This window comes from Elephas maximus, chromosome 11 (genome assembly GCF_024166365.1).
Source record: "Elephas maximus indicus isolate mEleMax1 chromosome 11, mEleMax1 primary haplotype, whole genome shotgun sequence".
Taxonomy (NCBI): Eukaryota; Metazoa; Chordata; class Mammalia; order Proboscidea; family Elephantidae; genus Elephas; species Elephas maximus.
Window position 1 is genome coordinate 97,369,692 of NC_064829.1, and position 27,538 is coordinate 97,397,229.

General features: G+C 44.8%; 1 protein-coding gene across 3 annotated transcripts; it reads left to right on the top strand.

Annotated features, from left to right (window-relative positions):
• Positions 1-17,030: 17,030 nt before the first annotated feature.
• On the top strand, positions 17,031-21,457 carry LOC126085564 (kallikrein-7-like). 3 transcript variants are annotated; one of them, XM_049901104.1, is made up of 5 exons: positions 17,031-17,109; positions 17,676-17,829; positions 18,114-18,361; positions 18,644-18,780; positions 21,302-21,457. In XM_049901104.1, the coding sequence occupies exons 1-5, from the start codon at positions 17,031-17,033 to the stop codon at positions 21,455-21,457; spliced, it is 774 nt and encodes a 257-aa protein (XP_049757061.1). The 3 variants fall into 3 exon arrangements, with proteins under 3 accessions (XP_049757061.1, XP_049757063.1, XP_049757064.1); XM_049901106.1 differs by having other exon boundaries at positions 17,031-17,103; XM_049901107.1 differs by having other exon boundaries at positions 17,031-17,103; positions 17,682-17,829.
• The last annotated feature ends 6,081 nt before the right edge of the window (positions 21,458-27,538 follow it).

Genomic DNA, 27,538 nt, shown 5'->3' on the forward strand with positions numbered 1-27,538 from the left:
CTTGTGTGTTGCTATGGTGCTGAACAGGTTTCAGCAGAGCTTTCAGACTCAGACAGACTAGGAAGAAAGGCCTGGCAATCTACTTCCAAAAATAAGCCAATGAAAACACTGTGATTGCAATGGCTTGATCAGCAACTGACCATGGGGATGTCACAGGACTGAGAAGCGATTCATTTGGTAGTGCGTGGGGGCGCCACAAGTTGAGGACTGACTCCATGGCAGCTAACAAAACAATAAAAGCCTGAGACACGATTATTTTTTTTTTAATTTTTATTGTGCTTTAAGTGAAAGTTTACAAATCAAGTCAGGCACATTCAAAAATTTATATGCACCTTGCTATATACTCCTAATTGCTCTCCCCCTAATGAGACAGTCTGCTCCTTCCCTCCACTCTCTTTTCATGTCCATTCCGCCAGCTTCTGACCCCCTCTGCCCTTTCATCTCCCCTCCAGATAGGAGATGCCAACACAGTCTCAAGTGTCTACTTGATCCAAGAAGCTCGTTCTTCACCAGTATCTTTTTCTATGCCATTGTCCAGCCCAATCCCTGTCTGAAGGCTTGGCTTTGGGAGTGGTTCCTGTCTTGGGCTAACAGAAGGTCTGGGGACCATGACCACCGGGGTCCTTCCAGTCTCAGTCAGACCATTAAGTCTGGTCTTTTTATGAGAATTTGGGGTCTGCGTCCCACTGATCTCCTGCTCTCCTGCTCTCTCAGGGGTTCTCTGTTGTGTTCTCTGTCAGGGCAGTCATCCATTGTAGCTGGGCACCATCTAGTTCTGGTCTCAGGCTGATGTAGTCTCTGGTTTATGTGGCCCTTTCCGACTCTTGGGCTCATAATTACCTTGTCTCCTTGGTGTTCTTCATTCTCCTTTGCTCCAGGTGGGTTGAGACCAATTGATGCATCTTTGATGCCCCCTTGCTAGCGTTTAAGACCCCAGACGCCACTCTCCAAAGTGGGATGCAGAATGTTTTCTTAATAGATTTTATTATGCCAATTGACTTAGATGTCCCCTGAAACCATGGTCCCCAAACCCCCGCCCCTGCTACGCTGGCTTTCGAAGCATTCCGTTTATTCAGGAAACTTCTTTGCTTCTGGTTTAGTCCAATTGTGCTGACCTCACCTGTATTGTGTGCTGTCTTTCTCTTCACCTAAAGTAGTTCTTATCTACTATCTAATTAGTTAATACTCCTGTCTCTCCATCCCTCCCTCCCTCCCTCATCTTGTAACCATCAAAGAATATTTTCTTATCTGTTTAAACTATTTCTCGAGTTCTTATAACAGTGATCTTATATAATATTTGTCCTTTTGCAACTGACTAATTTCACTCAGCATAAAACCTTCCAGATTCCTCCATGTTATGAAATGTTTCACAGATCCCTCACTGTTCTTTATTGATGCATAGTATTCCATTGTGTGACTATACCATAATTTATTTATCCATTCATCCATTGATGGGCACCTTGGATACTTCTGTCTTTTTGCTATTGTAAACAGTACTGCAATGAACATGGGTGTGCATGTATCTGTTCTTGTAAAGGCTCTTATTTCTCTAGGATATATTCCAAGGAGTGGGTTTGCTGGATCGTATGGTAGTACGGTAGTATGGCAGTTTTTTTAATGGTAGTTCTACTTCTGGCTTTTTAAGGAAGCGCCAAATGGATTTCCAAAGTGGTTGCACTCGATTATTTTTTTAAAGAGAACTAGGAATCTTCCTGCTGGTATTCTCGGCTTTCAGCCAGGATCCATCTGACTTCAGCAATGATATCCCTGGTTTCACATCCTGTTCTGAAACCAGCCTGGATTTCTGGCAGTTGCCTGTGAATTACCTACTGCAGCCATTTTTGAATGATCTTCAGCAAAATTTTGCTTGCATGTGATATTAATGATATTGTTCTATAATTTCCACATTCATTTCGATCACCTTTCTTGGGAATAGGCATAAAAATGGACCTCTTTCTCAGCTCAACTGGACTGGACCAAAAGCAAAGAAGTTTCTGGGATAAACTGAATGCTTCAAAGGTCAGTGGAGCAAGGGCGGGGGTTTGGAGACCATGGTTTAAGGGGACTTCTAAGTCATTTGGCATAATAAACTCTATTACGAAAACATTCTGCATCCCACTTTGAAATGTGGCATCTGGGGTCTTAAATGCTAACAAGCGGCCATCTAAGATGCACCAATTGGTCTCAATCCACCTGGAGCAAAGGAGAATGAAGAACACCAAGGTCACACGATAACTAAGAGCCCAAGAGACAGAAAGGGCCACATGAACCAGAGACCTACATCATCCTGAGACCAGAAGAACTAATTGGTGCCCAGCCACAACCGATGACTGCCCTGACAGGGAGCACAACAGAGAACCCCTGAGGGAGGAGGATATCAGTGGGATGCAGACCCCAAATTCTCACAAAAAGACCAGACTTAATGGTCTGACTGACACTAGAGGAATCCCGGCGGTCATGGCCCCCAAACCTTCTGTTGGCCCAGGACAGGAACCATTCCTGAAGACAACTCATCAGACATGAAAGGGACTGGACAGTGGGTAGGAGAGAGAGGCTGATGAAGAGTGAGCTATTTGTATCAGGTGGACACTTGAGACTGTGTTGGCATCTCCTGTCTGGAGGGGGGATGGTAGGATAGAGAGAGTTGGAAGCTGGCTAAATTGTCACGAGAGACTGGAAGGGCTGACTCATTAGGGGAGAGCAAGTGGGAGTACGGAGTAAGGTGTATATAAACTTATATGTGACAGTTTGACTTGATTTGTAAACGTTCACTTGAAGCTCAATAAAAATTAAAAAAAAAAAAAAAAGGACTTCTTCCAGTCAGTTGGCCGGGAAGCTGTCTTCCACATTTCTTGGCGTAGACAAGTGAGCACCTCCAGTGCTGAAACTGTTTGTTGAAACATCTCAGTTGATAGTCCATCAATTCCTGGAAGCTTGTTTTTCGCCAATGCCTTCAGAGCAGCTTGGACTTCTTCCTTCAGTACCATCGGTTCCTGATCATATGCCGCATCTTGAAATGGTTGAACATCGACTAATTCTTTTTGGTATAATGACTCTGTGTATTCCTTCCATCTTCTTTCTTTTTCTTTTTTATAATTTTTATTGTGCTTTAAGTGAAAGTTTACAAATCAAGGCAGTCTCTCACACAAAAACCCATACACACCTTGCTACACACTCCCAATTACTTTCCCCCTAATGAGACAGCCTGCCCTCTCTCTCCACTCTCTCTTTTTGTATCCATTTCACCATCTTCTAACACCCTCCATCCTCTCATCTCCCCTCCAGACAGGAGATGCCAACATAGTCTCAAGTGTCCACCTGATCCAAGCTCACTCCTCACCAGCATCCGTCCCCAACCCATTGTCCAATCCAATCTGTGTCTGAAGAATTGGCTTCGGGAATGGTTCCTGTCCTGGGCCAGTAGAAGGTCTGGGGGCCATGACCACTGGGGTCCTTCCAGTCTCAGTCAGACCATTAAGTCTGGTCTTATGAGAATTTGGGGTCTGCAACCCACTGCTCTCCTGCTCCCTCAGGGGTTCTCTGTTGTGTTCCCTATCAGGGCAGTCATCAGTTGTAGCCGGGCACCATCTAGTTCTTCTGGTCTCAGGATGATGTAGTCGCTGGTTCATGTGGCCCTTTCTGTCTCTTGGGCTCGTAATCACCTTGTGTCCTTGCTGTTCTTCATTCTCCTTTGATCCAGGTGGGTTGAGAACAATTCATGCATCTTAGATGGCTGCTTGCTAGTGTTTAAGGCCCCAGATGCCACTCTTCAAAGTGGGATGCAGAATGTTTTCTTAATAGATTTTATTATGCCAATTGACTTAGATGTCCCCTGAAACCATGGTTCCCAGATCCCTGCCCCTGCTACACGGACCTTCAAAGCATTCAGTTTATTCAGGAAACTCCTTTGCTTTTGGTTTAGTCCAGTTGTGTTGACCTCCCCTGTATTGTGTGCTGTCTTTCCCTTTACCTAAAGTAGTTCTTATCTACTATCTGATTAGTGAATGCCCTTCTCCCACCTTCCCTCCCTCCTCCCTCTCATAACCACAAAAGAATGTTTTCTTCTCAGTTTAAACTATTTCTCAAGTTCTTATAATAGTGACCTTATACAATATTTGTACTTTTGCAACTAATTTCACTCAGCATAGTGCCTTCCAGGTTCCTCCATGTTATGAAATGTTTCACAGATCCCTCACTGTTCTTTGTCAATGCATAGTATTCCATCATGTGAATATACCATAATTTACTTATCCATTCATCTGTTGATGGGCACCTTCGTTGCTTCCATCTTTTTGCTATTGTAAACAGTGCTGCAATAAACATGGGTGAGCATATATCTGTTCGTGTAAAGGCTCTTATTTCTCTAGGATATATTTCAAGGAGTGGGATCGCAGCAGTGTATAAGTGCTCCAGTCTCTCCAACATTTATTATTTTGTGTTTTTTGGATTAATGCCAGCCTTGTTGGAGTGAGATGAAATCTCATTGTAGTTTTGATCTGCATTTCTCTAATGGCTAATGATCGTGAACATTTCCTCATGTATCTGTTAGCTACCTGAATGTCTTCTTTAGTGGTCTATTCATATCCTTTGCCCATTTTTTAATTGGGTTATTTGTCTTTTTATAGTTGAGTTTTTGCAGTATCATGTAGATTTTAGAGATCAGGCGCTGGTCAGAAATGTCATACCCAAAAACTTTTTCCCAGTCTGTAGGTAGTCTTTTTACTCCTTTGGTGAAGTCTTTGGGTCAGCATAGGTGTTTGATTTTTAGGAGCACCCAGATACCTAGTTTTTCTTCTACATTCTTAATAATGTTTCGTATACTGTTAATGCCATGTATTACAGCTCCTAACATTGTCCCTATTTTTTCTTCCATGATTTTTATTGTTTTAGATTTTATATTTAGGTCTTTGATCCATTTTTACCTCATTTTTGTGCATGGAGTGAGGTATGGGTCTTGTTTCATTTTTTTTGCAGATGGATATCCAGTTATGCCAGCACCATTCATTAAAAAGACTGTCTTTTCCCCCATTTAACTGTTTGGGGGCCTTTGTCAAATATCAGCTGCTCATATGTGGATGGATTTATGTCTGGATTCTCAATTCTGTTCCATTGGTCTATGTATCTGTTGTTGTACCAGTACCAGGCTGTTTTGACTACTGGGGCGGTATAATAGGTTCTAAAATCAGGTAAAGTAAGGCCTCCCACTTTATTCTTCTTTTTCAGTAATGCCTTATTCATCCAGGGCCTCTTTCCCTTCCATATGAAGTTGGTGATTTGTTTCTCCATGTCATTAAAGAATGTCCTTGGGATTTTGATCGGAATTGCATTAAATGTATAGATCGCTTTTGGTAGAATAGACATTTTTATAATGTTAAGTCTTCCTATCCACGAGCAAGGTATGTTCTTCCACTTACATAAGTCTCTTTTGGTTTTTTGCAGAAGCGTACTGTAGTTTTCTTTGTATAAGTCTTTTACGTCTCTGGTAAGATTTATTCCTAAGTATTTTATCTTCTTGGGGGCTACTGTAAATGGCATTGATTTGGTGCTTTCCTCTTCGATGTTCCCTTCCATCATCTTTTGATGCTTCCTGCCACGTTTAATATTTTCCCCATAGAATCCTTCACTATTACAACTCAAGGCTTGAATTTTTTCTTCAGTTCTTTCAGTTTGAGAAATGCCGACTGTGTTCTTCCCTTTTGGTTTTCCATCTCCAGCTCTTTGCAAGTGTCATTATAATACTCTACTTTGTCTTCTCGAGATGCCCTTTGAAGTCTTCTGTTCAGTTCTTTTACTTCATCAATTCTTCCTTTTGCTTTAGCTGCTCGACATTCGAGAGCAAGTTTCAGAGTGTCCTCTGACATCCATCTTTCTTTGCTGTCTTTTCAATGACTTTTATCGATTATGCAAAGGCACTCGACTGTGTGGATCATAACAAACTATGGATAACGTTGCAAAGAATGGGAATTCCAGAACACTTAATTGTGCTCATGAGGAACCTTTACATAGATCAAGAGGCAGTTGTTTGGACAGAACAAGGGGATACTGATTGGTTTAAAGTCAGGAAAGGTGTGCATCAGGGTTGTATTTTTCACCATACCTATTCAATCTGTATGCTGAGCAAATAATCAGAGAAGCTGGACTACATGAAGAAGAACGGGGCATCAGGATTGGAGGAAGACTCATTAACAACCTGCGTTATGCAGATGACACAACCTTGCTTGCTGAAGGTGAAGAGGACTTGAAGCACTTACTAATTAAGATCAAAGACCACAGCCTTCAGCATGGATTGCACCTCAAATAAAGAAAACAAAAATCCTCATAACTGAACCAATGAGCAACAGCATGATAAGTGGAGAAAAGATTGAAGTTGTCAAGGATTTCATTTTACTTGGATCCACAATCCACACCCATGGAAGCAGGAGTCAAGAAATAAAAAGACACATTGCATTGGGTAAATCTGCTGCAAAGGACCTCTTTAAAGTGTTGAAGAGCAAAGATGTCACCTTGAAAACTTGGGTGAGCCTGACCCAAGCCATGGTATTTTCAGTTGCATCATATGCATGTGAAAACTGGACAATGAATAAGGAAGACCGAAGAATAATTGATGCCTTTGAATTGTGGTGTTGGTGAAGAATATTGACTATACCATGGACTGCCAAAAGAACGAACAAATCTGCCTTGGAAGAAGCACGACCAGAATGCTCCTTAGAAGGAAGGATGGCGAGACTGTGTCTTTCATACTTTGGACATGTGGTCAGGAGGAATCAGTCACTGGAGAAGGACATCATGCTTGGCAGAGTATAGGGTCAGTGGAAAAGAGGAAGACCCTCAATGAGGTGGATTGACACAGTGGCTGCAACAACGAGCTCAAGCACAACAACAACTGTAAGGATGGCTCAGGACCAGGCAGTGTTTCCGTCTGTTGTGCATAGTGTCGCTATGAGTCAGAACCAACTCGAGGCACCTAACAACAACAACAACAGGAATCTTCCTGACAGTTTAAAGCTGCTAGGGTGTCTGCCGTTGGGGGAAGGAATGAACATCTCATCGCTGCTGGTGTCCGCATTGAAGCTTGATACACACTAAGTGGAGGAAAGGGCATTTTGAGGAGTTTTCATTAGAGCAGAGGTTTAATGCAAGTTGTCTTGGAGAAAGACACGTGTGGAGAAAGGCAGTTATTTTAAGGATATAAATGAATTGGAACAGAAATCTAATTCTGTATAGACAGCCTCCTCCTATGTCTGCCTCTTCACTCTTCGTGTCTGTTCACTTTCTTCTTACAACCAACCATCAGACTCATTTCTTTGACTCTGGAACTCATTGCTGTATTTCATGACTTTGGATTCTCATAGCTTTTGCTCCTTTGTGGACTGCTCCAGTCTCTCTTCTCATTTCACACCCTTTCGACTTCATCTCCCACTCTCATCTGCCTCACTCTCCCAGGATTTCTCAGATTATGAGCTCAAAAAAGAGAATTCGATTGGTCCAGCTCATCTTTTCTCCTTCAGTAATAGGTCACTGAATTGCCAATGATTTGGCTGCATTCAGGTCAGGTGACCAGCCCTACCCAATAAGTGGGTATTTAGAGTCATGTGGTATGAAACATGGCCACCTGGAGCTGAGTGCAGGGCAATTTCCAAGTAGCGGTATGGATGTGGGAGATGTCTTGCAGACATCAGCCTTTCTGATCCATTGTGACAGTTCCCCCACAATTTCAGAAATCCTGAGGAAACCTTTTGGATCCTTTACTAAATCCCTGGTGCTAGGGATACATTTCTGGAGGGGCTACTCAAGGGACAGCTCAAACCAAATAGTTGTTTGTTAATTTTTTATTGTGGAAAATTTCAAACGTGCACAATAAAGGGAATAGTACAATGAACCTACATGTACCACCACACAGCTTCAACAATTAAGAATACAAAAAACTCTCGTTTCACCTATACTCCCACATGCTCTCCCAATGCTGGAGTATTTTGAAGCAAATCTCAGTCATCCCATCATTTCATTCTTAAATATTTCATCATGTATCTCTAAAACAGAGGTTGGAAAACAAGTTAGTGGGCCAAATCCCACAACTAAAAATGAGTTTTACAGCTAAACGTTTGTAATCGATTTGATGATAGAGAACACTAACTTTGCAGTCTTAATAAGCAAGATGTTGTCCCCTAAAAAAGAATTCCATTCTTTGTTGTTGTTGAGTGCCATTGAGTCAATTTCAACTCATAGTGACCCCATGTGACACAGTAGAACTGCTCCATAGGGTTTTTTAGGTTGTAATCTTTACAGGAGCAGATCACCAGGTCTTTCTCCCATGGAGCTGCTGGTTGTGTTCGAACCTCCAACCTTTTGGTTAGTAGCTGAGCACTTAACTGTAGGGTCACCAGGGCTCCTATTCATCTCATTAGTATACCTGTGTTACAAAAATTGTACTAAATTATTGTATTTTAAATTTAATTGATTAAAAATGTGTGGAGAGGAAGAATGAGCTCCTTGGATCAAGTAGACACGTGAGACTATGTTGGCATCCCCTGTCTGAAGGGGAGATGAGAAGGCAGAGGGGGTCAGAAACTGGCCGAATGGACACGAAAAGACAGAGTGGAGAGAAGGAGTGTGCTGTCTAATTAGGGGGAAAACAATTAGGAGTACATAGCAAGGTGTTTATAAATTTTTGTATGAGAGTCCAACTTGATTTGTAAACTTTCACTTAAAGCACTATAAAAAAATTTTTTTTAATGTGCGGAAATTTGTTTTCTCTTTTGTTATGTAAAAACCTATATGATAGCCTCAATTTTGCCTCTTGGTTCACAAAGCCTAAAATGTTTGCTATCTGTCCCTTTACAGAAAAAGCCTGACAACCTCTGCTCTAAAAGGAGGGATTCTTTTAAACATAAGCGCCCTAGCATTATCACACTTTACAGAATTAATGATAATTCCTTAATATGATCCACATCATAATATTCCACAATATGATATATACATTTCCCCAGTGGAACAGAAACTAGAGTGGACAGTGGACTTGAAGGTTGATTCGTGATATTAAGCGGAGAGGGTGGTGGCTGAGGTCTGGGAGTGGAAGGAACTTGTCCAAGGTCGACCAGCAAGCCAGGAATAGAACCACGGACTGTGGAATCTAACAGGAGATTGGAGTACTAGCAATAGGCAAAGGCTGGGAGCACTCGTTTAGTTGACAATTTTATTTCTGCCTTAGACAGGGAAATTTTGAATATAAGTGTTGGAGCCTCAATTCAAACTGCCTTAATTTAAGCAAAAGAAGGAATTTGTTGGTATAGGTAATCAGGAAAGCTGTGGGGGTGGCTCAGGACATTAAGAGAAGAGACATGTGTACCAGGCCTCAAGGACTAGAAATGGGGACTTAAGCCAGTCAACCCTCTCTCTGGCACTTTTTTCTATCTGTCTGTGTTTCTATTTCCCATATGTATGAGCTGTTTCTCACTTCTGCTTATCTACTTGCTTCTCCTTTGGGTCTCATTCTAGCCTTATGTAGGCAGATTTCTTCATGTGGAGGGAAAATAGCAGACCCAGTTAAGCAAACCCAGCAGAAGCAATGGTCTCCTTTTTCCCACATCTTGACAGTAGTCCAAGTGAAGAACTCAGATTGGTTCAGCTTGAACTGGGCCCACCCCTTGGATTAATCACTGTCACCAGGGGGAAAGCAGTGTTCTTATTGGCTTGGCCTTGATAGTGTGCCCATCCCAAAAGATGGGTGGGTGGGTGGAGGTGGAGAACTATGACATTTTCACCAGAACTATATGAAATCGTCAGGGGGGGGGCGCAACTCCCCAAAAGAAGTGGAGTTCTGTTCTTGAGATGAGGGAGAAGGCAATCTGGGAAATCAGAAACAATGGGCCTTCAGAACTTGGGGACTGAGTCAGGAGGTGCCAGGGTCACAGTGTCCGAGATCCTGCAGAGTAGGGCCTAGCTGGCATGATAGAGTCAGATGCCAGCTCTCAGGTGCGATCATGAGCTGGAAGAGGAGTCATCCCGCAAAGGTTCAAGACATAGGTCTGAGGACGAAGGAGGTATGAGGCTGGGTGCCTGGGTGGGTCTTAGGAACAGGTGCTGGGACTAAACTCAAAGGAAATAGGAGTGCAGGCTATCACTTCATGTGGGGGCATGAATCATAATAGGAACCAGGGGTTCCAAGTATTGTTTAAGCCAAAGGAGACTCCAGAGATATGTTAGTCATGGTAATACCATGGGCTTCTAAATCCCCAACATTCGAATTCTGACCCTTCCATTCCTTAGCTGTATTACTTTGGACAAGTGATTTAAATTCTTTTAAACCTCTGTTTTCTCATCTATAAAATGAGGATGACTGTTCATTTGGACTGATGTGAGGGGCAGAAATTAGGTCTGCAAAGCACCTAACACATCCCATAGTAGATGCACAAGAAATGGAAGCTACTTCATTCTCTGGATTACGGGGTAAGGAAGCTAATATTAATTGACCACCTGCTGTGTCCCCATGAATGCTCAGCACATTATTTTATTTAATCCTCACATTTGCCTCAAGAAGTAGATACTGCTCGCCCAGTTTAAATATGGACAAAGCGAGGCTCAGAAAAATAAAGTCACTTACTTGAAATCACAAGATGGGGAACTAGGATTCAAACGTGGATGGGTCTGGCTTGTGAGGCCAAGTTTCTCCTACCCCACCTCATGGCTGAATGGCTCAGAAATCAAGGCAGGAATGAGTCTAAAGGTGGTGGATCTATGGATGACAATGGTTGGTAAACTAATATTTATTTAAGTCCCTCTGTGTTCCTCATCTCGGTTGGGTGATGAAAAAAGAACAGCATATTTCCTACCCTTGTGAAGATAAGTGTTTAGAAACAAAACTGGATTAAGTAATTAAGAACATGACTTACATAATGACAAATATGCAGACCACGGCAGAGGAGAGGTTCTTATGATTTAGGAGTGAATGACAAGTCTCCAGGGTAGCTAACAGAATGTTGAGGAAAGAATCCAGGGATGAAGACTTGGGCAGTCAAGAACAAATGAAGAGTCTTGATAAAGTTCCCCCTTACGGAAACCAGGGGGGAAAGACACAAATTGCTGGATCATGGAGCCATGAGAAAATAACTGGGTGGTCAAGTGTCCTGAAGTCTGTCCTGCTTGACCTGGCAAGACGGGAAGGTTGACACCTCTCAAAGTCAAGGTCCTTCTGTGAAATTGGTAAGGTCAACAGTTTAAGTTCTAGGATCTGATTTTGGACTTGATGAGTGTAAATGTCTCAGAATGCTTAGGGACTTGAATTTAGTTAGGGTGAAATTAACATTAGTATGATGTTAATTGGCTGACTTTTAGAGTTTAAAGTTTGTGTGAAATGAAGGGTCAAAGTTGTGTGTTGGCAACTGAAGAGATGAAAAGGGTGTGGGAGGAGTTGAGCATGAAAATAAAGATGAGGTTGCAGGTAGAAATTAGGTTACTATGAGAGTAGACAAAGAGCTGGGGTCAGAGTGTTAGGATTGGTGTTGGATGTGAGTTGGGGATGGATTCATGGGGAGGATTTCAATGTAGGCTTCCTGGAATATGATTGGGGTGGAGTTCAGAATTCAGAGCTTCAGGGATAATGTCTGAGTCCTGCATTGGGTCATGCTTGGGACTTAGGCTATGGTGGCATTAAAAGTGTTGGGTAAAGGTTGAATTTGACGTATGGTTCAGGGTTAGAATAAAGAGTCACGGTTAAGGGTGGTTGAGGTGAGGGTACTAGCCTGAGTTGATATTTGAAGTCAGGAACTGGATAAAAATTTAGGTTTAGGATTGAGGTATAAATTGGGGTTGGTCAAGATTGAAGCAGGATTTGGGGTGACTTGGTGTTTGTGGTGAGAGATTGAGGCTAAGATTTAGGTCCCAGGGTAAGGTATAAATTAAGGCTAGTCAAGATGGAGGCAGAGTTTGGATTAGAATTGGGTATGAGTTGAGGTTTGGGGTCAAGATTGTGTCAGGGTTGGTTATATCAAAGTAAAGGTTGGAGTTAGGGTTATGCTCAAGAACCTGGGGGTCTTTCTCTCCTCTCAGGAGCATTTGACATACATGATCATGCTTTCTCAGTGAATGGCACGATCGTTCATCCAGAAAGAGATCTTGATATTTTAACATCTTCCTCTCCCTCACCGCACTTTCCATTCAATCCATCAACAAGACCTGCTGATTCTCTTCCCTAAACGCATCTTGCATCCATCCACTTATCACCATCTCCACCTCCCAGCTATGCTTATCCAAGTCACTATCATTTCTCACCTGGACATCAGCAATGGCCTCCTCATGGTCTCCCCATGTCTCCACATCTTGCTAAAACCCATTGTTCATTCAGCAACCAGAGTGGTATTTTGAAAATACAAATCTTATTATGTCACTCCCCTAACTGAAGCCCAAGTGGCTCACCATTGTTCACAGGATAAAGACAAGCTCACCATGACACACAAGGCTCTTCATTGTCTGGTCCCAGACAACCTATGGTCTCTGAACTCCATCCATACGCCCTTACGGGCCTTTGCACATGCTTTTCCCTCTACGTATTACACTCGCCATGCCCTCCCATTTTCTGCTAGTTAATTCTTACTTTTCCTTCAACTTTCAGTTCAAAGTCACTTCCTGGGTCAAATTTCTTCGTGAAATACTTTCAAAATACTCTGCACTTTTTCTTCAGGGCATACATATTTTATAGCTGTGATTTTAAGCTTTGTTGTGAATTATTTGTTTTACTTCCACACATCTGTGGACAAAACAGACAAAATTTTCTGCCTTCATAGAAGCTTTTGTTCTGGTGGGTGGAGATAGTCCATACAATAATAAGTACCTAAAATGTGCAGTAAGTGGTATGGAGAAAAATAAAGCAGGAAAGAGGGTTAGGGAGTTATCAATATCCTCCATCCTTCACGACTCCTAGAGTTATAATATTATGAAAGATGGTCTCCATGAGAAGGTGATATTTGAGCAAAATTTTGAAGGAGGTGACAGAGAGAGCCATGTGGCTGCCTGGGGATAGAATGCTCCAAGCAGAGCAAACAGGCAAGTAGTGTGGCTAGAATGCTCTAGCAAGGAAACCATTGCAGCTGGAGCTGAGTGAGTAAGGGGAAGAAGGGCAGGTGATGAGGTCAGAGACAGGAGAGGGTTCAGATGATATAGAATCTTGAGAACCAATGTAGGACTTTGACTTTTACTTGGACTCAATCCTGATCCATAACCCAATTCTAACTTTAATCATAGTTTGACCCATTGTGGTTATTGTGTGCCGTCTAGTCAATGGAGACCCCACATAACAGAGTAGAACTGCCCCATAGGGTTTTCTAGGCTGTAATCTTATAGAAGCAAATCACCAGCTCTTTTTCCCAGGGAGCTCTGGGTTGGCTCGAACCACCAACCTTTTGGTTAGCAGCCAAGCACTTGAGTGCTTAACTCTTGTGCCACTAAGGCTCCTGTTTGACCCACAGTAGACATTATTCTTGCCCACCAAGACATTCACCCCTCCTAGCTGACTATCAGAACCCTGATTTTGTTTGGAAAATCTTTTATCCTCATCATGACTATAAATTTCATTATACCAAGCATGGAAGCCATATTCTCCTGCCAGTAATTGGTTAAGAAACAGATAAGTGATGCAGTTCAGGCCAATGAGGAGTGAGGGATTGTGAGACAAAGAACTAGATTTGGCCTTTGTCTTTGGTTCCTAGGGACCATGGAAGGAAGTGGCCTGCAGACCAAGCCAAAGCATGGCAGATGGTCAAACTGAGAGATGTGGATAACCTGGGTCTTTGATGAGGTTGCTGAGCTGGTGAATTAACTGTTAATTCATGACAAACTTTTTCATTATAAATACATAATATGTATGGAGACTCTCAGTGGTGCATGCGGTTAAAGTTCTTAGCTGATAATCAAAAGGCTGGAGGTTCAAGTTCATCCAGAGGTTCCTTGGAAGAAAGGCCTGGCGATCTACTTTTGAAAAATCAGCTATGGAAAACGCTATGGAGCACAGTTCTACTCTGACACACATGGGATTGCCACTAGTAGGAAATCGATTTGACGGTAACTGGCTTTCTTTATATGTAAGAACCTATGTATAAATAACATTACTAAAAATGAATATGAGAACACAGACTAAACTGATAACAGTAAGCATTGAGTGGGAGTAGAGCTAGGGAAAGCCTTCTCTTTTAAGTTTAAACCTCTATTAGGATTCCAAACCCTGGTGGTACAGTGATTAAGCACTCAGCTGCTAACAAAAAGGTTGGCAATTCAAGCCCACCCACTGGCTCCGCAGGAGAAACACCTGGCAATCCGCTCCCATAAAGATTATAGCCAAGATAGCATTAATCCCATAAACACAAAGTGATAATTGTTGGAGAGGTTGTGGAGAGGCTGGAACACTTATACACTGCTGGTAGCAATGTAAAATGGTACAACCACTTAGGGAATCGATTTGGTGCTTCCTTAAAAAGCTAGAAATAGAACTACCATATGATCCAGCGATCCCACTCCTTGAAATATATCCTAGAGAAATAAGAGCCATCACAGGAATAGATCTATGCACACCCATGTTCATTGCAGCACTCTTCACAATGGCAAAAAGATGGAAACAACCTAGGTGCCCATTAACGGATGAATGGCTAAACAAATTATGGTATACTCACACAATGGAATACTACGCAACTATAAAGAACAACAATGAATCAGCAAAACATCTCATAACATGGATGAATCTGGAAGGCATTATGCTGAGTGAAATTGGTCACAAAAGGGGAAGTTAGCACAACTGGACCAAACCAAAAGCTAAGAAGTTTCCTCAATAAGACCAAACAGTTCGAGGGACAGAGTAGCAGGGGCAGGGGTCTTCTGACCATGGTTTTGGGGGACATCTAGGTCAACTGGCATAATAAAGTGTATCAAGAAAGTGTTCTACATCCTATTTTGGTGAGTGGCATCTGGGGTCTTAAAAGCTAGTGAGCGGCCATCTAAGATACAACAATTGGCACCAACCCACCTGGAGCAAAGAGAATGAAAAACACAGAAGATACAAGGAAAATATGAGCCCAAGAGACAGAAAGAGCCACATAAACCAGAGACTCTATCAGCCTGAGACCAGAAGAACTAGATGATGCCCGGCTACCACCAATAACCGTCTTGACAGGGAACACAACACAGAGTCCCTGATGGAACAGAAGAAAAGTGGGGTGCAGAACTCAAACGCTAGTAAAAAGACAAGACTTAATGATCTGACTGAGACTGGAGGGACCCCAGAAGACATGGCCTCCGGACTCTTTGTTAACCCAGAACTGAAACCATTCCTGAAGCCAATTCTTCAGACAAAGATTAGACTGGATAATAAGACATAAAATGATACTTGTGAAAAGAGTGCTTCTTAGCTCAAGTGGACACATGAGACTAAATGGGCAGCTCTGCCCGGAGGCGAGATGAGAAGGCAAAAAGGGACAGGAGCTGGTTGAATGGACATGGGAAATCCAGCGTGGAAAGGAGGAGTGTGCTGTCACATTACAAGGAGAGCAAGTAGGGCCACATAACGATGTGTGCATAAATTTTTGTATAAGAAACTAACTTGAACTGTAAACTTTCACTTAAAGCACACACACACACACAAAAGATTATGGCCAAGAAAACCCTATGGGACAGTTCTACTCTGTCACATGGGGTCACTATGAGTCTAAATCAACTGAAGGGCACCCAACAACAGTAACAACATACTAAAAACAAACAAAAAAACTTACTAGGATTGGAAATTGGGTTCAGCTTCAGAGGCAGACAGGGATCCAGCTTGAACAAGTTTCTACAGGCTGGTCAGAATTAGAAGAGGGGTAGGGGGCCTGAACCATTCCCAAATAGGGCTGAAGGCAAGAAAATGTCCTTGGAGAAGGACCCAGGCCAGAGTCTACTCCCTTGAGACTGCCCTCCTTGAATTCTGTCCTCACAGCTGGTGCATCTGGCCCCTCCCCAGAGAGCAGCCATGAGGGACAGTGGGACCAGAATGTGTGGGGGCAGAGGAGCAGGGTCTGCCCCACCTGGGCCTCAGGTGGTAGGATGCCAAGACAGTAGAGTAGGGCCGATTGCTTTGGCTGCCTCAGGGGTTCCAGATAAGCACAAACTCAGGAAGAGGACAGACGTCCCAGAGCCGGCTCCGCCCGCACCCCAGGGCGCTGGGGGCGGGTGCGCGGGAGCGGAGGTGGTATAAGAGGGCCGCCCTGCAAAGGGCTGGAGACGCTTGGCTCCCAACAGAGTCTGAAGTCTCAACCTGACCCTCCTGAGGTGAGAAAGGCTCCTGATAGGGTGTGCGTGCTGGATACTTAACTCCTGTTCCTAAGAGGAGGAGGCCTGAGGGGTCTGGACTCCTGGTCCTGAGGGGCTCGGAGTCTGAAATTTGGGGTCCCTTGGGGGAAAAAGGACTTCTGGGTCCCAGGGGGAGGAGGTGGTTAGGGACCCAGGTCACAGGTGTCCCTGGGTCCCTAGGAGAGAGGGATCCTGAGGAACCAGAGAACTGTGTCCTGGGAGAAAAGGGGTTTTGGACTCCTGAGTCTTAAAGAAAGAAGTCTGGAAATTTGGACTCTTATGTCTGGTGGGGAGAGGATTTGGACTCCTGGGTCCTGAGGAAGGAGAGGACTGAGGACCTGGACTCTAGGTATGAGGGAGGAGGGGTTGGGGACCTGGAATCCTGGGTCTAAGAGAGGAAGAGGGGGCTAGGGGCCTGCACTTCTGGGTCTGAGGGAGTGCTGGGTTTGAGGGGGCAGGGGACTGGGGACCTGGACTCCTGGATCTGAGGGGGAGGGGTTGGGTACCCAGACTCCTGGTTCTGAGGGAGCAGGGGACTGGGTTCCTGGGAGGAGGGAGCTGGGGGCCTGGACTCCTGGGTCTGAAGGAGGAGGGACTCAGACTCCTGGGTCTGATGGAGGAAGGGATCCAACTTCTACTTCCTGAGCCCTTTTCCCGTTTTTAGGCCCAGCAGTAGAGCCCCTTCCTCTGTTCTGGAAGCCCCTGAGAGGCTCAGAGAGGCCACCATGGCGAGATCCCTGCTCCTGCCTCTGTTGATCCTATTGCTGTCTTTGGCCTTGGGAGCTGCTGAACAAAAAGGTGAGGGCTGGACTGGGAGGACTATCCTAGCCTCTGGATCCCCCAGTGTCCCCATTGACCCTCTCCAGGACCCCCTCTGTCCAAGCAGTCCCTGAGCCAGAACCTCACCTCCTTCAACACTTCCTCCCGTGGTAGACAAGCATCCCTTGCCTCATGCCCCTTTTCTTCCTGCTTCCTTCTGCCTCCCTGGGTCTCCAGCTTCTCCAGGTTGTCTTCTGCACTCAGTGTCTCTCCACAGAGGTGGTGGTCACCAGAGAGGTGCTGTCTGTCTGGAGTGTGCCCTTTCTGAGTGTGCACCCTCTGTCTCTCTTCCTCTCCACCTCTCATGTTCTCTGCCTGCCTCCTCTGCCCTTGGTTTCTCTCTTCTTAGTTGCCTCTTCTTCAGGGGGCATTTGAATTCCTCTCTTTCTCTGCACTGTTCTGTTTTTGCCAGTCTCCTTGTCTGCCTCTGCATTTCTCTATGTGTATGTCTGTCTTTCTCTGTCCATCTCTGGCACTCTGAATCCCTGGGCTCTTGCCTCAGCCTTCCTTTGACAATAGCTACCCACATTTTTCTTCATGTCTCTATCCAGCCCAAGCTGATGGGGACAGGATTATTGATGGCCACCCATGTCCAAACCACTCCCAACCCTCGCAGGTGGCCCTGCTCAAGGGCAATCAACTACATTGTGGAGGCGTGCTGCTCAACAAGTGGTGGGTGCTCACCGCTGCCCACTGCATGATGAAGTACGTGCTGCCTGAATAGGTGATTGGTGGAGAGGAAGTGCTATCAGGGACTCCAGCTCTCTCCTTGGGTCTCTGTCCCTCCCACCCCGTCTCTGTCCCCTTCCCTCTGGGTCTCTGTCCCTCTCTCCCTGGGTCTCTGTTCCCCTCTCTCTGGGTCTGTGTCCCCCTCTCTTTGGGTCTCTGTCCCCCTCTCTCTGGATCTCTGTCCCCCTCTCTCTGAGTCTCTGTCCCCCATCTCAGTCATAGTATCTTATTCTAAATGTTGCTTTAAATGTCCCTCCCAGTGAGTATAATGTGTACATGGGCAGTCAAGTACTGAACGACAGGAATGCCAAGAAGATCAGAGCCACAAAGTCAATCCGTCACCCTGGCTACTCCACACAGACTCATGTCAATGACATCATGCTGGTGAAGCTAAGGTCCCCGGTCAAGCTGTCATCTAGTATGAAGGGTGTCACTTTGCCCTCCCGATGCGAGCGCCCTGGAACCCAATGTACTGTCTCTGGCTGGGGCACCACCAGCAGCCCTAATGGTGAGGCTGCCTCAGTGACTCAAGAATCGGGCCCCCAGCCTCCTCCTCCCTCAGACCCAGGAGTCTGGGCCCCAGCCCCTTCTCCCTCAGACCCAAGAGTCTGAGCTCCCAGCCCCCACCTTCCTAAGTCCTGGGAGTCTAGGGCCCTCCTCCCTCCTTTCTCAGACCCGGGAATCTGGGACCCCAACCCCTTCCTCCCTCAGACCCAGGAGTCCAGGCTCCAGGCCAGCCCTGTCCCCAGGCCCAGGCCTCTAACTGACCACTCTTCCCATCCAACTGCAGTGAAATTTCCATCAAAGCTCATGTGTGCAGATGTCAACCTCATCTCCCACAACGACTGCAGTAAGATTTACAAGGACCTGTTGGGCAAGTCAATGCTGTGTGCTGGCATCCCGGGCTCCAAGAAGAACGCCTGCAATGTGAGACTCCCTTCCTCCCCAGTCCTGGGCTCCCTGTCTGGTTCTCTCAATGCACAGTCCCTTCTTCCTTTTCTATCAAAGCCCCTGGCTCAGGCTCTGTACCCCACCCTAGGTACTGAGCCTTCCCCCCAGACACCCTCCAGATCCAGCTTTCTTAGCACTCTCTACCTCATTCCCTGCCTAGGCGAGGAGTGGAAGCTCTTTTAGGGGCTGATGTGGCCCTGGGGGTGGGGCAGAAAGTTTAATGGGTGGGAGTTGGCAGTAGGAAGGATAAAGGGCTCTGCCCTCTCTGAATGACTGGCTCCTGCCTCAGCCTAAAACCAAAAAACAAAAACCAAACCCAGTGCCGTCTCATAGCGACCCTATAGGAGAGAGTAGAACTGCCCCATAGAGATTCCAAGGAGCTCCTGGCGGATTCCAACCGCTGACCCTTTGGTTAGCAGCCGTAGCACTTAACCACTATGTCACCAGGGTGAGGAAAATGAGGTACTCACCTCAAGCACAAAATTTAAGGGGGTGAAATAAATCATATCCTAATGCAATGTTTTGTAAAAAAATGAACGCAAAAAATTCCACGATGATCAAAATATCGCAATCTTAAGTAAAGAGCAGGTCAGTCTTCTGAATTTTCTTTTTGCCTCAGGCTCCGATATAGCTCAGCACAGTGCCTTTTTAAAAAATTTGAGTATTTTGTTCATCACAGATTCTTTTTTGCATTGATATTTGTTTTTTTAAGACTGCAATAAAATGTTATTTATTGTGATTACAGAGCTTTTTGGAGCCCCCCCCCCCACCCGCCTTAAATTTTATGTCTGAGGTGAATGCTTCACTCACTTTACCCTAATCCTGGTTCTGGGAAAGAACTGTCTTCCCTCCCCCCATGTTTCCCCTTCCTTTTTTTTTTTTTAGTTTTCCTTTAGGTGAAAGTTTACAGCTCAAGTTAATTTCTCATACAAAAATTTGTATGCATATTGTTATGCGACACTAGTTGCAATCCCTACAATGTGACAGCACACTCCCCCTTTCTACCCCAGGGGGTTTCCAGTGTCCATCCAATCAGCACCTGTCCCTTCTTGTCTGCTCATCCTGCCTCCAGACAGGAGCTGCCCATTTGGTCTCATGTATCTGTTTGAACTAAGAAGCACACTCTTCATGAGTATCATTTTATGTCTTATAGCCCAGTCTAATCTTTTTTTGAGGAAAGGCTTCGTTATCTTTTGTATCGGCCTTTCTGTCTCTGAACATCCTTTATCACCTTTCCCTTTTTGCCTAATTTGATTTCAATGTTTTCCTCTCTGTATTTGTGTTTCTGTCAGGTTCTTCCTTTCATCCCATGTGTCCACTTTCCTTTGTCTCTGATTCTTCCCTCCCCTATGTTTCTGCTTCTCTACCCTCCTCCTGTAAATCTTTATGGGAGGAGATCACCACGCCTTTTCTCCTGCAGAGCCGCTGATGGGTTCCAACTGCTATAGCCTGGGAAACCCTGTGGGGCGGTTCTACTCTGTCATTTAGGGTTGCTGTGAGTCGGAATTGACTCAACAGCACACAGCAACAAGAACCCTCCTCCTAAGGAGTCCCTGTGTCATGCAATTGGCTAGGCGTTTGATTACTAACCGAAAGGTTGGCGGTTCAAACCCACCCAGAGGTGCCTTGAAAATAATGCCTGGTGACCTGCTTCTGAAAGTTCATGGCCTTAAAACCCTATGGAGCAGTTCTACTCTGTGCACATGGATGGGGTATCCATGAGCCAGACTGACAGCAACTAACAACAACAAACCTCTTCCCCCTTCCCATTTCTTCTCTCTACTTTCGTCTTTCCCTTCTCTTTGTCTCCTTCCCTCTCTGTTTGTCTCTCTCTCCATACCCCTTTCTTTTCTCTTATTTGCACCGTCAGCTGTCAGGGGAGGTGCGATGGTGTGTATTGGGGACGGAGGTTATGATATAAGAGTGTGTGTCCTAGAGAAGAGGGGGGGATCCCCCTTCTCCCTTAATCAGAGCTGGCTGGCTTCACGAATGTGCAAGCCATGCAATCACGCAGGGCCCCATGCTGAGAAGGTTCCCGAGCTTGGTTTAATGCTCTTCAGTCGCCATCTTAAAATTCTTTTTAATTTTTGGATAAGGATTCCACATTTTCATCTTGCACCAGGTCTTGAAAATCATGTAGCTGGTCCTGTCCCTGGCTTCCAGGACCATCCTGGCCCCATTTCATGCCCGAAGTGCATGAGTGGAGTCCTTAACACTGGAAAATAAATTGCGCTCTGATTCCTGGAAGCCCCACCCCCTGTCCTGTGGTCGATCCCATTGGCCATGGCTCACAAAGAACCTGATCCGTCGTCTCCACGACAACACTAATCTTTGCCCTCCCATTGGCCACCGTAGACAATGAGTCTGTTCTCATTGGTCAAGGTGGCGTGCATGGTCTAGCAGGACAAAGATAACTGGGGGAGTATAACGAAACTGAAGTGGGAATAGGGGTTTACTCTGAAGCCAAAGCTAAGCTCTCATTCTCTCTGCGCTCTAGGGTGACTCAGGGGGACCACTGATGTGCAAAGGAACCCTGCAAGGCCTGGTGTCCTGGGGAACGTTCCCTTGTGGCCAGCCGAACGACCCAGGTGTTTACACCCAAATCTGCGACTTTGTTCCTTGGATAAAGGAGACCATGAGAAAGAATAGATAAAAGTTGAATGACCATGTGATATGAACAGAAAATAAGGACGTCAGTGACCTATAAAAACACAATATCAAAGACATATTAAAGCCCCAACAATATGCCATATTTTAAACCAGTCAAATTAGCAAGGATTTAAAACCAAACCAAAGAAGCACAAAAGCCTCAATGTTGATGAAGTTTCAGTGAGACCAGCACTCTCAAACACTGGAACTGTAAATTCATACAATTGTTACGGAACACTGTTTGGCAATGTGATCAAAACCCTTATTCAACACTTTTGCTTCTTTGGCACAAACCCTAGTTTTGGAATGACATTACAAAAAGTATCCAAAATGTGGCACAAGATTTAAATTCACCACAATATTACTCATCGTAAGAAAAACGTGAAAACACTGACTATGTTCCAAATGAGTGGACTGTTGAAGTAAATGACAGGCCAATTTGAGAGAATATTATGAAATCATCAAAAATAATACTTATGCAGAATTCTTAGTGTTGTGCAAAAATGTGTGCTGTATAATGTAAAATGAAAAAAGAAAGACATGAAAATAAATACGTATGTGATCCTAGCCATGTCAAATTAAATATTCACAGAATAAAATCCGAAAGGACGTGTATCAAACTGTATCTGGTGGTAGTCGTGGGGTGCTTTCTTCCTTCCATCTACATTTCTGTGGATGTGTACTTTTATAACCTGAAAAAGAAAAGTGGAAAAGCTCTGAAGATTGAATATTGAGGTGAGGAGATCTTAACAGAGACTAGAAAAAAAAAGTATGATTTTGAGCTCTAACCCTGCCTTCCTGCACTGGGGTGTGTTTTCATTTCTCAGGTCTCAGTTTTTCTCAACTGTAGAATGGGAGACAGAGCCAAAGACAGAGAGAGAGGTGATGCCTGTTTCATCAGGGTGGAAAGGAATGTGAAAGTGTTTCTGAGCATTTCACAGGTGATAATTAGGGAGAGAGGGACGAGGCTTTCAGCAAGGGTTAGGGATGACAGGTGAATGACAGTCCTGCCTAAAGTGAGCAGCCAGTCTCCAGGTGCCAGAGGAAGGTAGGTGACGGGAACCTGGGTAGGTGGGCTTCCCCCACCCCACCCTGCCCCGCTAGAGAAGGCAGGGAAGGAACCTCTGGAAGAAAAAAGGGAAGAGGAAGGAGTCATCTGTGACTCAGAGGCTAGCCCTGCCCCAGGCCACCTGCCATCAAAAACTCTGGACAGTCACGCCTCAGATGCTGCTGACAAAGGGATCAGATCTAGCCCCAGGACTTGGCTCTCCTACCTATGCTTCCTGTTTCTCTCCCAGAATTCTTTCCCCGCCAACATCTTCCAGATCCCTCCTCTCCTAAGCAATAAGTCTCTCCTAACTATGCCCACCTCGCCCCCACCCATCGTATTACAAAATGTAGGCAGCCACTTCTCCTTCGGTGGTAGAAGCCTAGCCCTTCTCCTCACTCAGAACCAGGAGTCCATGTCCCAGCCCCCTCCCCGCTCAGATCCAGGAGTCAGTGTCCCCCAGCCCCCTCCTCCCTCAAATCCTGGTCCTGCCCTTCCTCTGGACCAGGAGCAAGTTCCAAGAATCAACAGGTTTTTAACCATCAACTCCCATAAGTCCTTATCAACTTCCCTCTACCCCAGAGAAATATTCAATCTAAAAATGTTCAAAGCAGCAACACCTTGCAGTTGCCCTAAATCAGCCCCAATGTCCCTGGCCTGTCCATCTGCTCCTCCTATACAAAGGTCTGGAGGTGGATAGAATTTCAATGACTTGAGACAGCACTCAGTTGAATTTTTTAAAAATAACTTTATTTTTTGGGGGGCAGACAGTATAGTATAGTAGTTCCAAGCACTAACTCTAAAACCAGGCTTTTTTGATTCAGTTCTCAGTTCCGGCACCTACAAGCTATTTGTCTTCGAGCAAATTACTTCCCCACCCTTATTCCTTCATTCTCGAAATAAAAAAAATAATAATACATTTTAAAAACCCTACTCCATAGGGCTATTAGGCAGATTAAATAAATTAGTGTAGCAGTCAACAAATCAAATGACGTATTGCATTGGGCAAATCTGCTGCAAAAGACCTTCTTAAACTGTTAAAAAGATGTCACTTTAAGGACTGAGGTGCACCTGACCCAAGCCATGGTGTTTTCAATCACCTCATATGCATGCGAAAGCTGGCCAATGAATAAGGAAGACTGAAGAAGAATTGATGCCTTTGAATTATGGTGTTGGTGAAGGATATTGAACTACCAGGAGAATGAACAAATCTGTCTTGGAAGAAGTACAGCTGGAATGCTTCTTAGGAGCAAGGATGGCAAGACTTTGTCTCATGTAATTTTGACATGTTATTAGGAGGGATCAGTCCCTGGAGAAGGACATCATGCTTGGTAACACAGAGGGTCATCGAAAACAAGGAAGGCTCTGAATGAGGTGGACTGACACAGTGGCTGCAACAATGGGCTCAAGCCTAACAACAATTGTAAGGATGGCGCAAGACTGGGCAGTGTTTTGTTCTATTGTACACAGGGTCGCTATGAGTCAGAACTGACATGATGGCAACTAACAACAACAACAATCTACTGTACGTGCTTAGAGCATTGTCTGACAGAGAATACACCCTCAACATGTGTTTTTTGTTTTTTTTTTTTAATTGTTTATGACTTCTGGTACTGTTTTCCACTTCTTCTTATTCTTAATTACTGTGAAGTCGATTCTGACTTGTGTCGACCCCATGTATGCAGAGTAGAACTACTCCATAGGGTTTTCAAGGCTATGACCTCTCAGAAGCATGTCACCAGGTCTTTCTTCCAAGGCACCTTTGGGTGGGTTCAAACAGCCAACCTTTTGGCTAGTAGTCAAGTTTTCCACTTACACTCTCATGAAGTTTCCTCATAAATTTCATTTTTATTGAAAACTTTTGTACAGCAAGTCCATTTAGAGAAAAATATCCAGCAAATAAGTATAGGTGACATGTGACAATGGTAAATGAAGTCATTGGCAAATGACTAGAGTTGGGGATGTTGTTCTCTCTTTTAGAATTTCCTCCACTTCCATGGTCTGCTTCTTCTCTCCTTTCCCTATGTCTCCCTAAACTTGCTCGTAGTAAGGTAGACCCAGTGGAGGTGCCAAGAGATGGGCCACATCCATGAGCATGCTAGAAGTTGAACTTCAGTTCAGGCTCTACAGCTTCCTGAGTGTTTGAAGTTGAGCAACTGACTTCTTCTGTCTAAGCCTCAGTTTTCTTATCTGTAAAACGGGAGTGGGCGTAATTAAGTCATTTGGTCAACATTTCCTTTGGGTGTCCTCTGGGCCAGGTTCTCTGTGGGTTCTTGGGACACAGGAGTGAATCAGCCCCAGTACCTGCCCTCAAGGAGCTCACAGTCCAGTGGTGAAGATGAACGTGGATCCAGATGGTCACGGTCCAGGGTGACACACGGGAGGCACCTGCTGTCAAGCTTACATAAGAAAATGACTAATTCAGCTGCAGGGGATGGAGGTTGGGTAGTGTTCAGAGGAGACTTCCCGAAGGAGGTGGTATTCAAGCAAAGACTTGAAGGGCAAGTTGTTGTTGCCAGGAAAAGGTAAAAAGAGGATTCTAAGAGGAAATAGCATGGGTAGAAGGCCCCAGAGGCCAGAGGGCTTGACACAATGCCTGGAAAATTCAAGTAATCTCAATGGCTGGAATTTAAAGAAAGAAATAGACAAGAGCTGTGCAGTAGGCGAGCCACTTCCCACACCCGGCTCTTGAGCACTTTAAAAGTGTTGATTTCAAAATGGGATGCGCTCTAAGTGTGAAATATACACCAATTGGAAAAGGATAGCAATAATGGTTGTTGTCGTTGTGTGCTGTTGAGTCAATTCCAGCTCATAGCAGCCCCATGTAACAGAGTAGAACTGCCCCCATAAGGTTTCCTAAGCTGTAAATTTTAGGGGAGCAGATTGCCAAAGTATTTTCTCCAATGAAGCCACTGGGTAGGTTCGAATTGCCAACGTTTTGGTTAGTAGCTGAAGGCTTTAACCATTGCTTCACCAGGGCTCCCTACAGGGCAGTTCTACTCTGTCATATGGGGTTAACAGGAGTCGAAAATCAACTTGACAGCACCTAACAACAATGGTGATAAAAAATAAATAAATAAATAACATGAAAAATGTAATCAATGTCATTGAAATGTAAACGTGGAAGTTGTTAAGATGGCAAATGTTCTAGTGTGTGTATTTTCATCACAATAAATATATATATACACACACACATTGGATTTCAAAGGCTGAGTATGCAAGAAATAAGAAGGCAAATTATCTCTTTAAAATTTTTCTTATTTTGATTTAATGTTAAAATGATAATATGTTGCATTGTTGTTAGCTGCCATTGAGTTGCTGAGTTGGCCCGACTCATGGTGACCCCATGCAGAATGGAACAAAACACTGCCCGGTCCTGCGCCATTCCCATGATCAGTTGCAGATAGACAATTGTGATCCATAATAGGGTTTTCTTTGGCTGATTGTCGGAAGCAGATCGATAGACTTTTCTTCCTAGTCCATCTTACTCTGGAAGCTCCACTGAAACCTGTTTAGCATTACAGCAACAGGCAAACCTCCACTGCCAGATGGCCAGTGGCTGTGCATAAAGTGCATTGGCCTGGAATTCAACGTAGGTCTCCTGCATGGAAGAAGAGAATTCTACCACTCAGCCACCATTGGGATTGGGTTAAATGAGATAATAAAATTAATTCTACCTGTTCCTTTTTTTACTTTTCATAATTTTGGCTGTTGTTGTTGTTAGGTGCCATCATCTTCAATTCAGCAACACCACATGACAGAGCAAAACTGTGCAAATAAGGCAATTGTGGCCCACCAAGGGGACTGGTCAGTTTTGCCTTAAAAGACAGCCAATTCCAGAATAGAGAAAAGAATCCCACCATCACCAAGGAAGAACAGCCAGGAGCAGAGAGCATGTCCTTTGGACCTGGGATCCCTGTGCTGAGAAAATCCTAGAGATCAAGAGAGGGAGAGAGAGAGAGCTGCACCGCTGAAGACAGCCAGGAGCTGTGGGGAGAAATAGTGGCAGAGAAAAGGCAGCAGGAGAGACTGGCAGGAAATGGTGTGATAGGCTTCCTGACCCACAGAGCTAGAGCTGAGCACCTTCGGGCTGAGGCTTACTGGAGGAGTGGGGTGCCTCTGGGCACTTATCGGCAGAGCTAAAAGAGCTTTGTAGCACTTGCCTGAGCAGGGCAGAGTCCTAGGGCCAGAGAGAGACATGCGTATGAGCACAGCTGGGAAGAGGCTGTCCTAATGGAAGAGCTATATCCTGAGCGTTTCTGAACCTGAATTGTAACTGTTACTTTCTTAATAAACCCCATAATCTTGAGTATTGTCTGTGAGTTCTGTGTGGCCATTGTAATGAATTATCCAACCCAGCAGAGAAGTACAGAATGCTGTGGGAAGGGCAGCTGGTGTCAGAATTGGTAAAGATGGTGGAGTGAGGAGGCATGTCTGACCTCTGCCTCATAGGAATCAGCATTGGGCTGCTGATCTTGATTCTCCTTCCCCCTTGCAAAGTTAAAGGTGGTCAGACGCTCCCCTCATACTGTTTTACGAGTTCGAACCACCAACCTTTCAGTTAGCAGCTGAGTGCTTGACCGTTAGCACAACCAGGGCTCCTTATTGTGGCTGCTAGAAAATTTTAAAAAGTACATGTGTGGCTTGCCTTATATTTCTACTGGCCAATGCTGCTCTGAATAATGAAGGTCCTCAAACACTAGCCTGAGTGGCTGGGGTGCTGGACGGAAGGACATAGAGAACCACAATGGGGCTGTAAGAAGGCAAGGGACAGGGTCAACTCTGAATGCAGAAAGACCCCTCTGAGGTTAACTGAGAGATACCGAGGAGGGGAAGGGTCTGGGGCAATGGTCCAGGTGGGAAAGGACCAAGGTTGACCTTAGGCCAGGGACATGGGGGACAGAGAGAAGAGGATGATGCAGAGAGAAGCAAAGGGATCAGTGGGTTGTGAGGAGTCTGGATTGGTATCTGGGAGGATGGTGGGTCTTGAGAGGAGGATCATGATTCAAGAAAGATGCTCGGTTCAGTGGAGATATA